Source organism: Durio zibethinus, chromosome 1 (assembly GCF_047325235.1).
Source record: "Durio zibethinus cultivar Kanyao isolate XHJ-2024 chromosome 1, ASM4732523v1, whole genome shotgun sequence".
Classification (NCBI taxonomy): Eukaryota; Viridiplantae; Streptophyta; class Magnoliopsida; order Malvales; family Malvaceae; genus Durio; species Durio zibethinus.
In genome coordinates, this window is record NC_143162.1 from 2,719,374 (window position 1) to 2,734,933 (window position 15,560).

General features: G+C 34.5%; 1 protein-coding gene across 4 annotated transcripts; it reads right to left on the bottom strand.

The window, feature by feature from the left end:
- Nucleotides 1-977: 977 nt before the first annotated feature.
- LOC111311647 (uncharacterized) lies at nucleotides 978-15,320 on the bottom strand. 4 transcript variants are annotated; one of them, XM_022911209.2, is made up of 28 exons: nucleotides 14,994-15,320; nucleotides 14,784-14,878; nucleotides 14,222-14,317; nucleotides 13,902-14,006; nucleotides 13,570-13,732; nucleotides 12,713-12,833; nucleotides 12,501-12,563; nucleotides 12,338-12,418; nucleotides 12,165-12,259; nucleotides 11,923-12,073; nucleotides 11,561-11,647; nucleotides 10,480-10,599; nucleotides 10,269-10,397; nucleotides 10,094-10,191; nucleotides 9,874-9,997; nucleotides 9,558-9,665; nucleotides 8,737-8,878; nucleotides 6,759-6,869; nucleotides 6,555-6,615; nucleotides 6,366-6,432; nucleotides 5,901-6,086; nucleotides 5,678-5,788; nucleotides 4,213-4,377; nucleotides 3,947-4,105; nucleotides 3,059-3,292; nucleotides 2,329-2,499; nucleotides 1,922-2,034; nucleotides 978-1,831 (listed from the first exon to the last, which is right to left on the bottom strand). In XM_022911209.2, the coding sequence occupies exons 3-28, from the start codon at nucleotides 14,259-14,261 to the stop codon at nucleotides 1,276-1,278; spliced, it is 3,561 nt and encodes a 1,186-aa protein (XP_022766944.2). In that variant the 5' UTR covers nucleotides 14,262-14,317; nucleotides 14,784-14,878; nucleotides 14,994-15,320; the 3' UTR covers nucleotides 978-1,275. The 4 variants fall into 4 exon arrangements, with proteins under 4 accessions (XP_022766944.2, XP_089614822.1, XP_022766943.2 ...); XM_089758696.1 differs by having other exon boundaries at nucleotides 3,014-3,292; XM_022911208.2 differs by having other exon boundaries at nucleotides 14,222-14,321.
- Nucleotides 15,321-15,560: the final 240 nt, after the last annotated feature.

Sequence of the window (15,560 nt, forward strand, 5' to 3'; positions counted from 1 at the left end):
AAACCCCCTTTTATAATATTGCCCAAAAAAAAAAAATCATTCTCTTTTCCAAGCAAATGAAGGAAAAATGCCATGGAAACATGATTGAAGAAAAAAAAGGTGAAAATGTGAAATTCTATTTATTTCACCTAAAATTTTTAACCGAAAAAAGAGTAAAAAAAAAAATTCACCTAAAATTTCATGACCTGAGAACATCTAGCCGAATTAGCATGAACAAAATTCATAGTAGCCAGCATGCGAGCCCCACTGCCCAAACAAGGATTGTTAGCTTTCCCACTAGGAAGCAAATCTTCAATTCCCCAACTTAACTTCTTTCCCTTCGTAACTGCCACCATGTCCAATCATTTTAAAACAATAGCCCAAGACATAACGAGAGCTTGCAAGCAATTCTTCGCATGAATCGATTTGATCAGAATTAGTTTAGGAGTGAAAGATTAATTTTCCCCCCAAAATTTCCTCTCAAATCAGATTTTTTTTTACGAGGAGGCTTTTTTTTTTTTTTGGTGAGAATTTGGACAGTCAATTTTGGGTTTCTTATTTTTAATATATCATTTATTATAAAATATTTAAATTGAACTATTTTACTCACCCAAAAATTTATTCATAACGCGATTTAACAGCCCATGGAATACACGCCTCGAATTTTCATTCAAAATTTTTTTTAATTATTATATTTGGAATAAATTAAATCTTTAATCATTAAAATTTAAAAAAAAATTATGATTTGTACAACCACTCAAGTGTTAAGTATTAAATTGAGCATTTAATCAAATAAATTTAACTGGAATGACATCTCCATCTTCATGCAAGCAAAACGGGTGAAGCACAGATCTATTAATTTATTCATTCAAAATTTTAAAAAAAAAATCCCTAAACTACTTGAAATATAAAAATAATTAAAACCTCATATCCAGAAGCTAAAAGAAAATAATGCAAAATCACCCACGAAACGAAGTAGAGCTAAAAAATGGAATGAATTTCGAACTTAAATTGAGGAACTGTGATTTGTATAAAATGTAACTAATTTTCTCAATTCAGAAATATTGAGTCCATTCACACGAAGTACTAACAAAATAATTTCATTTTCAGTTTCCCTTATTTTGAAAACCAAAAAGAAAGTTTCATCTCTTACCTTCACTAAGCTTTTCTCAAATCCTATTATACCAAGAATTATACATTTTAGGCACCGTAATTTACATGTGAAAGTTACAAAATTACTACAATCAAGATCTCAATGCTAATGGCGCAGATAACCGGTGAACATGAGCCAATATTTTAAGAAGATTGTAGCACAGTGAGATAATAGGGATATCCATGGCACACTCCGGCCGACTTGTTCGCTTCTCCTGGATTTTCTTCGTCGCTAATGGGTGTAAGATTCCAATTCAAAACATAGTTTGACAAATCATATATACCGGGAGCAAAAACACAGATCTGAAGAGGAATTTCAGCTGTTGATTTAGGTTGAAGTAGGAGTTTAGTTGAGCTTGACCCTGACCATATGAACTGGGAGACACTTTCCAGGGACACTGAGTTCGCAAATCGCGCTGCTAGGGTATCAGTTGTGATGACTTTCAAATCATTTACTACTGGAATATCAAACCACCCTGCTTGGTTTTCCGGAGGGAGACCTGACTGAGATCCAGCAGCATCACTTGATTGGCTGTTACTACTGCAGGAATCAAAGGTGTTGATATGGACAGATGCAACAGCATCAGATGAGTTGTTTACAGTCATCCTCAAATTTACTTCACATAGAGAAGCTGAGAAGTTATGTTGTATGGCATGAGGCCCATCCACTAACCATGATATTGGACTCTTGCTTGAAAGACTAACAGGCAAAAAAAAAAAGGAAAATCATCAGAATAAGTGGTATCAACTAATTCATCATTAAAAGTTATTGCTGTCGCTTGAGTCTTACCTGCAATGACAAGCATGATGGGAGAAGAGAAATGGTGTACTAGGAGCACCAGAATCAACATTACCCTTCAGCAGTTGAGTGATGAAAATGAAATCAACTTCATATTCATGCCCCTGGTCCATGAAAAATATCAAAGCTTAAAGCATCAGCAGGCCAGTAAAAGATCCAAAGAATCAACAAATAACCACTTCAATTTTTCTAGTTTTCCAAAAAAAGGCAACATCATCATCAACAGTAACATAAGCTTGAGAGTCAAGAAGGAAATGGTGATATAGATAGGAGACAACCGTAACCTGAGTTAAATTTGGAATGTAATGACAGTGATGATATATAATAATCAACATTAGGATAAACATTCCAATTGATTGTTATAAGAATGGCACAACAAGAGCAAGAAGGTTAACAACCTGACATGACATTCCCTGGTACGATCTTTCACAATCATGGAAATCAGCCAAAGGTGAACTAGATACATCAAAGAGGGCTTCACTGTTACCCTGGGGGCCCAATCTTATATCACTTTGAAGAAGGGAATGTGAAGGAATACTGTCTTCAGAAGTTGATGACCTCCTGCGATCCTGAAGAGAAAATTAAAGTAGATTATAATTTTAAGTCAACTGGTGAAGCTCAAAGAAACAAACAAATATTATATGGCAATAGAAGAATTCACAATGACAAACAAACCTTTAACAAGCCAATATGCAGCTAATAGCATACTTACTAACACTACTAGGCGATAAGGTTGATAGATTGATACAAGATAGAATTGCAACTTATGCACAACCCAGCTCCAGATTTAACCCTTGCCTGATCATTTTACTCATTTACTGCATGTTAGGTCTCTATCAATGGCAACTGAAGTTGGCTCAGGTTAGGTACCACATCACAATTTAAAGTTATTACATGTTGGCATTTGATCAAACACCCGCCCTCCACCCTCTGGTCAAAGCCCAACAAAAGAAAAAGACAAAAGTTGCCTAATATTAGCTAGCACATGTAATTATCCCAATGGTAATATTACTTTGACAATCAAATTAAAGGAAGACACAAAATAGTTATGCTACCACTTGAAAAGTACATATAATATTTTACCAGATGATTAATCCAAGGTGCAAGTTCTTGTATGGTTGTACCAACCTTAAGCATGAAGAAGCATGACAGTGCTTGACCAGCAAATAAAGAATGAGAAGGTAAGATCCTATCAACCGGCTGAAGCAATGAGATTTCCCACTGCTGCCCAATAGATGACAACTGAAGAACCTGAAAACATTCGGAACTGTTCTTGTTGACAACATCCATGCGCAAGAGGAACTCTGTCAATCTTGATGGGCAAGGACTAAGTTCAAATGATACATCCAACGATGGTAAAACCTAACAAACATGAAGAGAATAAATTAGAATTCGCTAGGAAGCCAATTGATACATATAGAGGCAAAAATACATATGATCAACAAAGTATCACCCATATGACCATTTGAAATAACAATTGCTTCTCTAATAAACAATTAAAAGAAGGAAAAGAATCCACCAAGAGCCAACTTAACTAAACTGATACTTGGATAACATAAAACAGAAAAATTGCTTCTACATAATCAGTAAATATAAATAGTTTTCTAAGGAAATTTTGCATGACTACCATCAGCTGACATACAGGTGGGTGGTTATGACCTCACTATCAGTAAATATCTCCTTAGAAAATTTAAATGCATGAAATTAGCACTCAACTTCCATATAATTTCCATTCAATTAAATTTAAAACAGATTGCTCCTAACCATGTTCCTTTTCCATCTTTACTTTTTGTATGACCCCATGTTGTTTGTGCTCTACCATAAATAGATTAAAACTATTGTTGATTGTTCATTTTCCCCTTGTTACTTTACAAATGAATTTCACAAGACAAAGCTAAATAAACACTCATTAAGAAACAATCCATAATTTAAGCTACCAATGGGAATACATATAGCAAAAGCAAGTGCAAAGAATCAAACTAGGAACCCTCAACCTTTTCCTATTCAAGAACATACCTGCAGATTATAATACATTCGTAGAGTGCGATATTTCATGATGCTTGATACATCTCCCATTTCGTAATATATTGTAATGTACAAAGAAATATTTCCAGGAACAGCAGCATGAAACCAAAGAGGCCAAGATAATGATGTTTCCTCCTGCATTGATATGTCCTGGAGCATAGACAAAATGTAAAGTTTACAAATTAAAAAGGATGAGGTGCTATCAACTTGACATAAATTGTCAATAAAGCATGCACAGGGAAACATTCCAAACTGACCTCAGGAAAGTGAAACACATTCTGCAACATTTTATTAACATTAGCATGCCCACCAATTTGCTCAACATTCATCTTCTTCTCTAAGCATGCAGGAAATTCTACATTCAACTCCCTCTGATTCCCAGCATTTAGAAATCTAGGATTGCTGATCTTCATCTTCAGATTCTGTCAAAACATCATCATAAACCACATTATAGAACCAATAACCATTTATTAATCCATTATATAAAAAGAGACACAGCACAAACATGTATGTACATATATGAAGGAAAACCATAGTAATTAATCCCCGCCAGTAACAGTGATAACGGTTTAGTTCAGTTATTTTTGTTAATGCATAGTATTCTAGATTTTTTGAAACTGATCCGATTTCAAAATGAACTTCCTTTGAAACCGAACTAAATTCTGTCAATTCGATTCGTCAATTATTAATTAAAAAAAAAACTGTTTGCTATTATTTAATATTATTTTTAATATATTAAAATATATTTAGATATAAAATAATTTATTTTATAAAAATTTAAAAGTTACATAAAAACTAATAAAAGTATAATTTGGTCTGGTTCGGATATCTTCAGTTTTTCACTTTTCAATCTGAAAACCATTCTGAATTTAAACATTTAGCATCTGAATTGAACTGAACACTATAATTTCAAATCTATTTTCAATTTTCTTGGTTTTTTTGCTCAGCCCTACAGCCAAGTTCAGGTTTCACTTGAGGCTGAACCAACCAAATTCAGGCCCAACCAATGTAACTGAGTACGCATGTTTTTGACAAAACCTGGTCAAGACCCAGACAGTCAAACCAATTTTCATCTATTTGTAAAATTAGGGATAATTAACAAGCAAAGGCATTTGATAGTTTAACATATATTCACCATTTTATAAATGAACATGGTAGATGTCCACATAATATAACTGTGGTTCAACAATTGACCAAAGGGACAAATGACCCACCTTCATCAACTTGATGTCTGGGCTGACTTTTATTACTCTTGGAAAAGAAAACCCAACCAAAAACAATATCAAGACGCTAAACTAATCAATATAACAAGTCTTTCAGCTCATGCAGTGGCACCAAACATAATAAGAGGTCTAAAGGAGAACAGCCCATACAGAGTTGTTGTAGCCACTAATTATATCAAATATGCAAACAAATCGTTATTCACTAGCCCTACACAGTACACACCATTATGTGGGTAGATAAGGGTAAATACCAATAATTTTAGTAATGTAAAAAAGTTCAAACAAAGTTAGGAGAGAAAGTGAAGGGTCAATTGCTTTTAATATTATACAACTCACTTTGTTATTTGAGGAAATAGGGAGAGAAAAAAAGTTTTGAGTTAAGTATAACACTAAGGTGGATTGAATTTTTAAAAATGAGACAAGGTTCGTTATCACTTAGTCAGCAGCAATATAGTAAAGATTATAACACTAAAAATTAAAATGGCTAAAAAAAACATACCTTGATAGGAAATTTTGACTGGTTACTTAGTTCCAACACAAGATGCCGTAAGTCTCCCATATATGTTTTTTCTGGTAAAGAATGAATAAAACCCTCAAGCTTGGGTAGACTCTAGACATTAATCAAAAAGCAGTGTAAGTTAGATGCAGTTCCACAAGGGAGAGAGAGAGAGAGAGAGAGGGAGGGAGACCGCAATAAAAGCAGGTTCAGAGGACACATGCACCTTAATCACTATAAACTTCAAGTCATTGCTAGGAGAATGCTTAGCTTTCCTTCTTCCTTTCACAACCTTTTTATTCACAGAGTTAGACTCAAAATTATGAAAACCCACTACTGAACTTGACAATTGCCATTTAACACCAACAATTTTCAGAATGCCTTCTACTCTTGGAGTAACGATTAGTTGCACCTGAATAACAAGATATAGCAAATAAAAATTCAGAAAATTTTAGTAACTAATGAATGAAGTATTTTAGTTACACTACATCATGGATAAGATCATCAATTAGGTAATATAGCTGTTCTTCCTCATGATTTCAGTTTCTAACATAAGATTATAAGTCTATAACAGTCCATGAAACAAAATTAAACTTTTTGAAATCTTCACAAGTAAAATTTAATTGCAGACGACAATTCATACCAACACTCCCATCTATAATTTATTCAAGTATTCCTGAAAGATACGCACCAAGGTTGTTTCACACCCTTCCAATGAAAAGTCAACCTCAGACAAAATCAAAGATGAGTTGACATCCCTGCAGTCATCATGCAAACACCTATATCAGCAGTTGTATATGGTATTCACACACATGCATACATACAAACATATATATATATAGAGGGGGAGAAAGAGAGAGAGAGAAACAGCCCTACATACCCATTGGAAGTTGATGTGTTGTTTTCATGATTCTGGAGCTCAATGTTTGAACTATTTGCATCTGCATGATAATTGATGCATTGATAAACCAATTTAAATCAACATTATAGATAAGTTGAAGAAAGGAACAAAGACAAAAGGAGAAAGGTAAAAGGTAAAAGGTAAAAGGTAAAAGGTAAAAGGTAAAAGACTTTAACAACTTGCCAGAGTTTAATTCATCAGGATTTGTAGAAAGCTCACAGATCAAAGAAACACTTGAGATGGAAATAGAGATTTGCAGGGGGTTTTTAAATTCAATATCCACTTTTATTGCTTCTGCAAACAAATGAAGAAGAATATATAAAAATGATCCATCAATGTAAAAATAAATTACACCTTTTGCATCTTCTCTTTGCTATCTATTAAATCACCATTTTACATTTCTAATAGTTAAAGTTTGAGATTTCAATTGAGTAGAAGTTCAATCTAAAATTCCTTCCCAGGAATGCTAAAGCTTGATTCTGTGGTAGGAAACCATTAGTACAGGACACCTAAATTGAATATAAATACTTGAAAATTCTCCTTCCCTGCCCATAACGTCGCTGCCAACAAGAAGTGCGTATGCTTGTATACAATATATGAATCAATTTCGTGCACAAGAAAATTTAAAATCATAATATCATGTCATACTCAAAACTCAAAAGATTGAAAAGACACCAGTCATCAATCTCATAAATAAGAATGGCTTTTCAAGGGTATATGAACATGTAAGATGTGGCAGATGAATCTCCTAGGGTAAAATGAGCACAATAACACTGTACACTTTACTAAGTAACCCACTGTTTGCAACTGACACCGAATTACCACAAGAAATAAGCCATCCATATATGTTTGCATCACGATGTTTTGTTATATACAAGTTAAATAACAGCCATAACCAGACAACAAAAGCAAGAGATCAATAATGCAGCTAAATATGGCAGCAGGAACAAAAAATTGGTTGTCATTCCCCCTCCCCAATCACAATAAACTGGGCTACCAAGGCCCCATCCAGTTAAGACAGTTGCATAACATTTCTACAAATTCATAGAACAAGAAAGAACAAAAATTAGCACAACCAAAGAAAATATTTTCCCTTAAGTTGACAAACTTCACCAATCATGTCCCTCCAAGATTAGTGCAAAGCATGCATTTTTGTCCCCTTTCATTTTCATAAACTCTCACCCATTTGCAACCACCTTGTCTCAGAGCTTTAGACTGTCATTCTCTCATCCAGTTTGTCCCAAGAGGCTCAATGAGCTTGCTTATTAATTACTTTATTACAGACTTTTCTATCTATTGGATGCCTATGAAACGAGGGACACTTTGGAAGTTCAGCAAAACTTGTTTTCAATTTGAAATTGATAAAATACATCCAATAGACTTCATTCACCTTTATATTACAGGAAAGTTTATATTGCTGGAAAGTTTTGAAATGTGCTCTGAAAAATGAATCCTTGTTAAGTGAAACAAAAAAAAAAAGAAAAGTTCCCACAATATATATTAAGACTAATATACATTTCAAAATTTAAATAGAGTCAGCAAATCAGTTTCTTGCATAGTGGAACTTGTATCTCTGCTAGAAAGAAGTTGAGGTTTAGAGTTTAATTCTAGGCATCAGAATGGAATTAGGTAAAGGTTTAGGGTAGTTGCCTCGTGTTATAAAACGTATCCAATTGGGAAAAAATAACAAATGAAATGAATGAAATCTCCCAGAGGAACTCCCTCTAGATGTTTTTCATAGCACAAAGAAGATGAAATTAGGGAACCAAGTAGGCTGAAACTCTGCAGCTGCAAAGGTGATCTAGAAATTTTTGCAGATTAATCGCTAATAGAACAGAGTATAGAGCTGTAGAATAGAATTTGCATAAGGCAATGAGGAACTTGAGCACAAATTATTGCAGTACATGGTACCAGGCCTTATCTAGGTTCAAGTTTTTGACCTATCCAGTTAGTTTAGAAACAATAAACAACGAATCAGCCCTCACTGGCTATTATATATAGAATGCTTTGTTGCTAAAGAAAAATAGCCGAATGTGAACCACTCACCAACCAAAAATCTTCTAAGTATTTGTATTGACAGAATTCTAAGTCAGAATGTGAACATTTCTTTGTCCTACAAAACCATAATTTAGCATTATGTGATGTACTAACACCTTCATACCTCCAGCAACACAAATATTTGATTCTTTATATTTTTTTGGCATAAGCTTTGATTGTAACTCCAGCCAGTTGGACCTGCCAGTAGACAATGATGGGATCATGTCTTCCTCCAGTGAACGCCATACGCTTTCTTTGACATTAGCCTGCAAAAAAAAAAAAAAAAAATCACATCAACCACAAATCATCTAAACCACTATTGAAACATACTGACTAAGCATATCAATGAACCACAGGGAAGCATATGTGGTTTATGTTTGAAAATTGACTTCAGTAATTCCATGCACAAAAATCACAATCATAAACAAAAACTAAACTAAAAACTATACGAGTCCCAACAAGCAACTCTTTAGCAATGACTTCTTCACAAATTTTAGTATTTTACCATATGAAGATCATCTATACATCCAATTTACTTTGTTCATATGAGAAGATAGCTAAAAACATGATCCATAAGCCAACATCAACTTGATCACTTTTCAACAAATATATGTGTGCTTTTGCAAGCAAGCATGCACAATCCAACAATTAACAGTGACATAAGAACAAGGGGAAAAACAAAAGCTAGAAAGAGGCATCTTCAAGAACAAGAACAACAAGAACAACAACAAACTAAGCCTTATATCCCAAAACTCTAGGGTCAGCTGTATGAATGTCCAAAAAAAGGAATAATGTTAGATCGTAGTTTTGAATCTTCTTGCGCCATTCATTTCAATTGAAAAACAACCTTTTCATCTACTTCCTTAACCCTCAAAGAGGCATCTTCAAGAAAATTGAATAGAAAAACCACAATTCCAGATAACGACAAATAGTAGTTCAACTTACTGCTGCAGCAGATGCATAAGTTCGATGATCTTCAAAAGTGACTTTAAGTGAGGAAATATTGATAACAGGCAACTGAAGTTTCAACACCTCAAATGTCTTCCCAGTTTTCTATATCATCCAAGAAAAAGGTAATTAGACAACCCTGTTAAACTTGAACATGACAAACTAATGAAAAACAAACCCACTTTTCATAACATAGGGTAGATTTTGTATATTCTAAGAAGATTTTGTATGTTCTAAGAAGCACCTATTTTATTTTTACTTTCAGTCCATCTACCAAGCAGGAAGGAAATTAAATTAGTAACTTGTGATCCACCTGAACAATCTGAAGAAAATCTGTCAGAAATAGCTCCTGATTTGTCTTTGACTGGTGACTGCTGGCCAAGACCTCCAACATATGAGAGACAGCAACATCATACATGCCAAGAATACCATACCACCTATATCAAGTGAGTTTTATTAGCAATATTCCAAAATAAAAATTCAGAAATCATTAAATTTGTATAAGATCCAGCTGCATCGTTTATGTAACTTACTGTCCAATGTGGAAATGCACATGATCTTTGATAAGGCTCCATGTGCTTCCTTTGTAAACAGAAACAGCACTTCTATACGTGCGAATCGCGTGTTTAATCTGAAGAACAAAACAATATAAAACATTAGAAGAGGGAAGGTTTGATACGTTATTGCAATACTAAAGAATTCAAATACCTGATCACATTTTTTATAATGATCACCAGAGAGAACAAGATGAAACCCATATTTATGCAGCATTGGTGGTTTTGATAACAAATAGCAAAAAGATGCTTGCTCAAGCATCACAGCTGAATGTAAAGGATCCTAAGGGAAAAAAACAAAAAAGGTTGTGAGTGACAGAGAATATGAACTCAACCCAAAGTGACTCCTAGAAATAGAACATTACCTCACCACAAATGCGGAAATAAACAGTGGCAGCTTCTTTAATCTGATCTCTTGTCTTCAGCATCTCTACCCACCAAAGACCACATCTGGTAGCATTTTGTTGACCAGCAGATCCAAGCTTCTGCATGAATTGAATAAATAAAGGAAAAAGAAGAATCACAATGGAAGACGTTAAAACTCAATTGGAATTTGCTACATTCCATTCCTAGTTGTCAACACAACTGGTCCTAATTACTTAAGCAAACCAATATAAGACTTAGCTCATTCTATAACAACAATAACAACAAAACTAATCCTTATATCCCATAACTCTAGGGTCGACTGTATGAAAAGCCAAAAAAGGAATCATGTTAGGTTGTATTTTGAATCTTAAGACTTAGCTCATTCTAGCAGAATAAAAATCCAGAAAACATCCCCAAGACCATAAATCCTTTTCATGTAAACCATTGGACCAGTGTATAACATAACAATGCTGAAGGACATTTTTCAAAGGGCCAAGGGGATTTCTTTACTGTTGGAGAACCCATTAAGTTTACCTTGGCTTATGAAGAAAACAACATTTATCTGACCAAGCTATTGCAAGCCATCAATCCCCATCCACCAAAAAATCACATGTAGAAAACTTTACCAAATCTATCCAATGCCATTCACATAATAACTTCTCCACTCTCAATAGACACAGATATTTCATTCAAGGTTCCACCCTAACTGTTCATCTTTAAAGCATCCTTCACCCATGCTAACTATAGCAAAAATGGATGTTAAGGATATCTTGATAATATAAGGCAGAAATGGCTATAACAAACAGGAGATCATTCAAATATATGGCGAAAAGAAATGATGATATCTAGAATCAGTTCACTTATATTTTGCAGATTCTATATTTCAAATAGACATCAATTTTCTTCTTCAGCTTAAAAATCAATGGATTCCATGCTATAGATCACAATTCTAGAAAATAAACATTACTTGAAGGGAAGCTATTAATGAAATTCTCGTAAACCATATCGACAAAACATATTCAGTTTTAAAGCCTAAAATAATTACAAGAAAAAAAGAAAGGAGCCAAGAACTATACATACTAAATAAGTATTAAATGCATTTTCCATGCAGTACTGGGCTTCTTTTCTTGATTGATCAAGCAAGAAGTATGTAAGCCCCATCATCTCCTGAAATGAACACGACATGAGAAGATTACAAACAGAAAAGCAGAATAACCCTAGAAGCAAGCCCAAATATACCGTAGAAAGTTTTCATGAGATCTATGTCAATGAGAATAAACAGAAATTTGTACTTTCCTTTAATTTGAAGATTCAAACCATTCACATGAAACACAAACCAAGCAAAAGAAAAGGAAAATAAACTTAAAGTGGAGAATGAACATAAAGAACAGAAAAAAATAGTTATATTTTACAAAAAAAGAAAAAAAACCCTTTGAAGCAACCTGCACACCAGCATAGCGCTTCCAGGCTTTATCAAGCTTGTAATCAGTGGAAATTAGGCGATAGTTCGATAGTGCAAGTTCATAGTCTCGTAACATGAATGCATAGTCGCCCAACATTCTAATCTGAGATTCAATTGAACTAAAGGTATACCTATGAACAGAGAAAAATAAATTAAATTAGGATAACTCAAGAAGAAATGTGAAACAGACTTGAATTTCAATGAATAAACAGCAACACTTACACAGGACCATTTGGGGTATCTATTGCATCTTCTTTCCCCTTCCTCCACCATAAATTTTTTATTTGATTCCTAAAACCTTTCCTTGTAGCAGAAACCTAATTTTAAAATGAAACATGACAAGAGGAATCAGAACATTAAAAAGTAAATAAGAAATAAAAAATTTAAAACAATACCTGTTGGTTCAACACACGTATCTTTTGTTCCATGTAAGGAATGATGTGTTTAGATGATAATTCTTGCATGAGATCTTTTATCTGTTCCCAGATGATGCAAGCATAAGTAGAATTACAAACAATATTGTCCAAGAATATCATATCAACTTGTTGAAAAAGTTACCTCACTGAAGTTATCAAGATTGAGGAAACAACCAAGATGTTTGGTAGGTAAAGCATCAGATTTCTGTCATAAAAGTACATGAATTAAAGCATTAAACTGACTTTATCAAATACTTTTTTTGGTACCTCGAACCAACATAAGATTCACCTATTATTTTCCTATGAACAAGTAAATAATTGAAAGATAATAATCTTCAAAGTCGAGTAATTTACAAAAGGAGCCCAAGGGTTCTCTTGATGATGGATCTGCCCATCTTGAGAAGAATTAATGCAAAGTAATTGACAGTCAGTTGGCCCAAATGTACTTCTCATCTCATTCAAAAGTTTAGTAGCCCTGGAAACAAAAAAAAAAAAAAAAATTTAAAGCAAGTTTCATCTGGCTACACTGAGATCTTATCATGTATTGCTTTCCCCACATGGCACCTGCTTTAGTTAACTGAACTATACATAAAATTATTAAACTTATATCAGTACTTGAGCTTCCGTTTTAGTGATCATATTATCAAAACCAACCTGCAACCAAGTAGAACTTATGACAAAATCCTCATTGACGTATGATGAAAGAAAAATTGGTCAGAAAATTTGCTCTCCCAGCCTCAACAAAAGCTCAATCTGTGTCAATTTTCACATGTTCCATACCTACAGCTTCTTTGAGGACATTTTCTATCACAATCATTTGTTTTATTCCATGTAATGTAGGATTCTTTTATAAACTAGGTTTCTTCATACATGATGGAAATCTCTTTCCATGTCTTTTGATATTCAAACACGGGTTCTTGCTTATTCTCCACTTGGTCTCATTACTAAATACGTACAACTGGTTGGTAATCTACTATATTCAATTCGGTGCGGCTTAAATATTCTTGCAGGCCTTACATGCAGCCCATTACATGTCCTAGTAAGAAAAAATATATATCTGCACATTGCTCCTAAAACAGAAAAACAAATGGTTAACCCTATACAGGCATGCATGTCAGTCTGAAATTATAGAGCTGTTTTTAGCAGCATTGCTGTCATGCTTATTGCACTTAATCATTTCAAGAACAGCAAGATAAGAAAGTGTGGCATACTTCTCTGAATCACCATCTTGATTATCATGCACAAGTAAGTAATGCTTCAAAATCTTTGGGTCCATGGCACCGTCATTGAAAAGAGAAGGCAATTTGTTGGTGTTAAAGAGGTCTACAAATCTATTTATGGGTTCCTCATCCTTTGAAGAAACGACCAAAAGGCCTGCAAATCATTTTGGACAAGTAGCAATCAACAAATGAATGCAATATGGCATCTAGAATGAACATTTTAAGGAAACCCATAAGTGGAAGGAACAAAATTAGCAGAGCTTAATTACAGCAACAGGGAAAAAGAAAACAAGAAAGGTATCTAATAAATTTCCAAAGCTTACATGCCACAGGATGATCAAAAGCTTCATGGTCTGAAAAAGACAAGGTGCGTACAAGCTCTTTGTTAAAAAACTGAAACCATGATGGTAAAATTTCAGATTCAGGCCCTGCAGAAAACATTCACCGTATATAAATCAAAGCAGCTAGGTAAAGTTTTAATAAAACTAAGAGAGAAAGAGCATGCTAAGAAATCAGACAATCTCACTAGTATGTTAAAAATGAAAAACTAGCCACATGGAAACAAAATGATAATAAAAAATGACAACAATAAACTGTGCATATTGGTACCTGCTAAAAAATATCAAAATCAAATGTAACTTACTAGAGAGAAGATCGTTAACTTGAGGTGGGTCTGAAGACATTTCAGAAAAATCTTTCTCCCCCACCTGGGTAATAACCTGCTTTAGCCTCTCCTTTGCTGCCTAGTCAATCAAGAAGAAAATTTATCAGATGATTGAAATTGCACACACACGACAGAGCTAAAATCAATCAACTTTTATTCCAACTAAACCAAAACCCGTCAAACTCCCTCATCTGTTGATTTGCAATGAACAAATAATTCTATCTCAATCATATCATTTAAATTACATAGTCCAATATTAAAATACTTTATCAAAGCTAAAGAACCAATGTCAGGTATTTTAAAACTGAAATAGCTCTCAGTGGCTTCCAACTCAAATAGTAGCCTACTAATGCTGTTGATTATGTGCCCAATTACCCAATTTTTTTATCCACCATTTCCAATTCATACATAATTGAATTCAAGTAACCTTCACCTCCTTAAAAAGAGAGAGAGAGAGAGAGAGAGAGAGAGAGAGAGAAAAAAAAAAAACAAAGCAGCTATATTATTAAGCTACAAAACCTGGAATCTCAAGAAAAATTACCTCGAGATTGGGTTGTCGAATATCCGTGGCATAAAACAACCGCAATTTGAACTTCTGCAGCCTGTAGGGTTGATCACTTGCCGTCCGTACAGGCACTGCCACCACAATTCAGATAAGTAATAAAAAAAGAAAGTAATCACCTCACAATTGGACGTACATATGCATAAAATTACGTATAAAAATTCGTAGACAAAATTTTGAATTATTCACCGTCAATGTTGGTGAAGTCACAGAAAGGGGAGAGCATTTGGATAAGGGAGAGGCCGTTCTTAAGGCAAGCTTCTTCTACAAGTGGAGTGCAGAGTACCATAATCACCGGAGTGATCTCCTCCAATAGCATTTTGCCAAGTGGCGTGTTTGCCGGATCTGTCATCGCTCTCCCTCTCTTTCCTTCTCCTCCAATTGTCAGTTGCTCTAATAAGAGCCTGAGATCTGTTTTTCTAAATATCCACGTTGATTGAACCGGGGAGTTAGAGAGTCGATTCGGTTTTCTGAGAGGCGATGGAATAGTGCGGTGTAGCTGCCGCTTCTTCGATCGGATCTTTGGTTTGCTGTCGATGGAGGTTTATAGTTTGTTAGAGAGAGAGAGAGAACGTGGTGGTGACTTGTGACGTTGGGAGAAGAAGTTGTGGGCTTGTGGCCCGTTTTGTAATAGATAAGCTTCGACTATCCATGGCCGTGTTAGACGGGTTCATAGCCCGTAAAAGCACGGGCTCTGAATATCGATGCGCACGCACTGGGTTGAGTCGGTGAACGTCTTTATTTTCATCCGTTGAC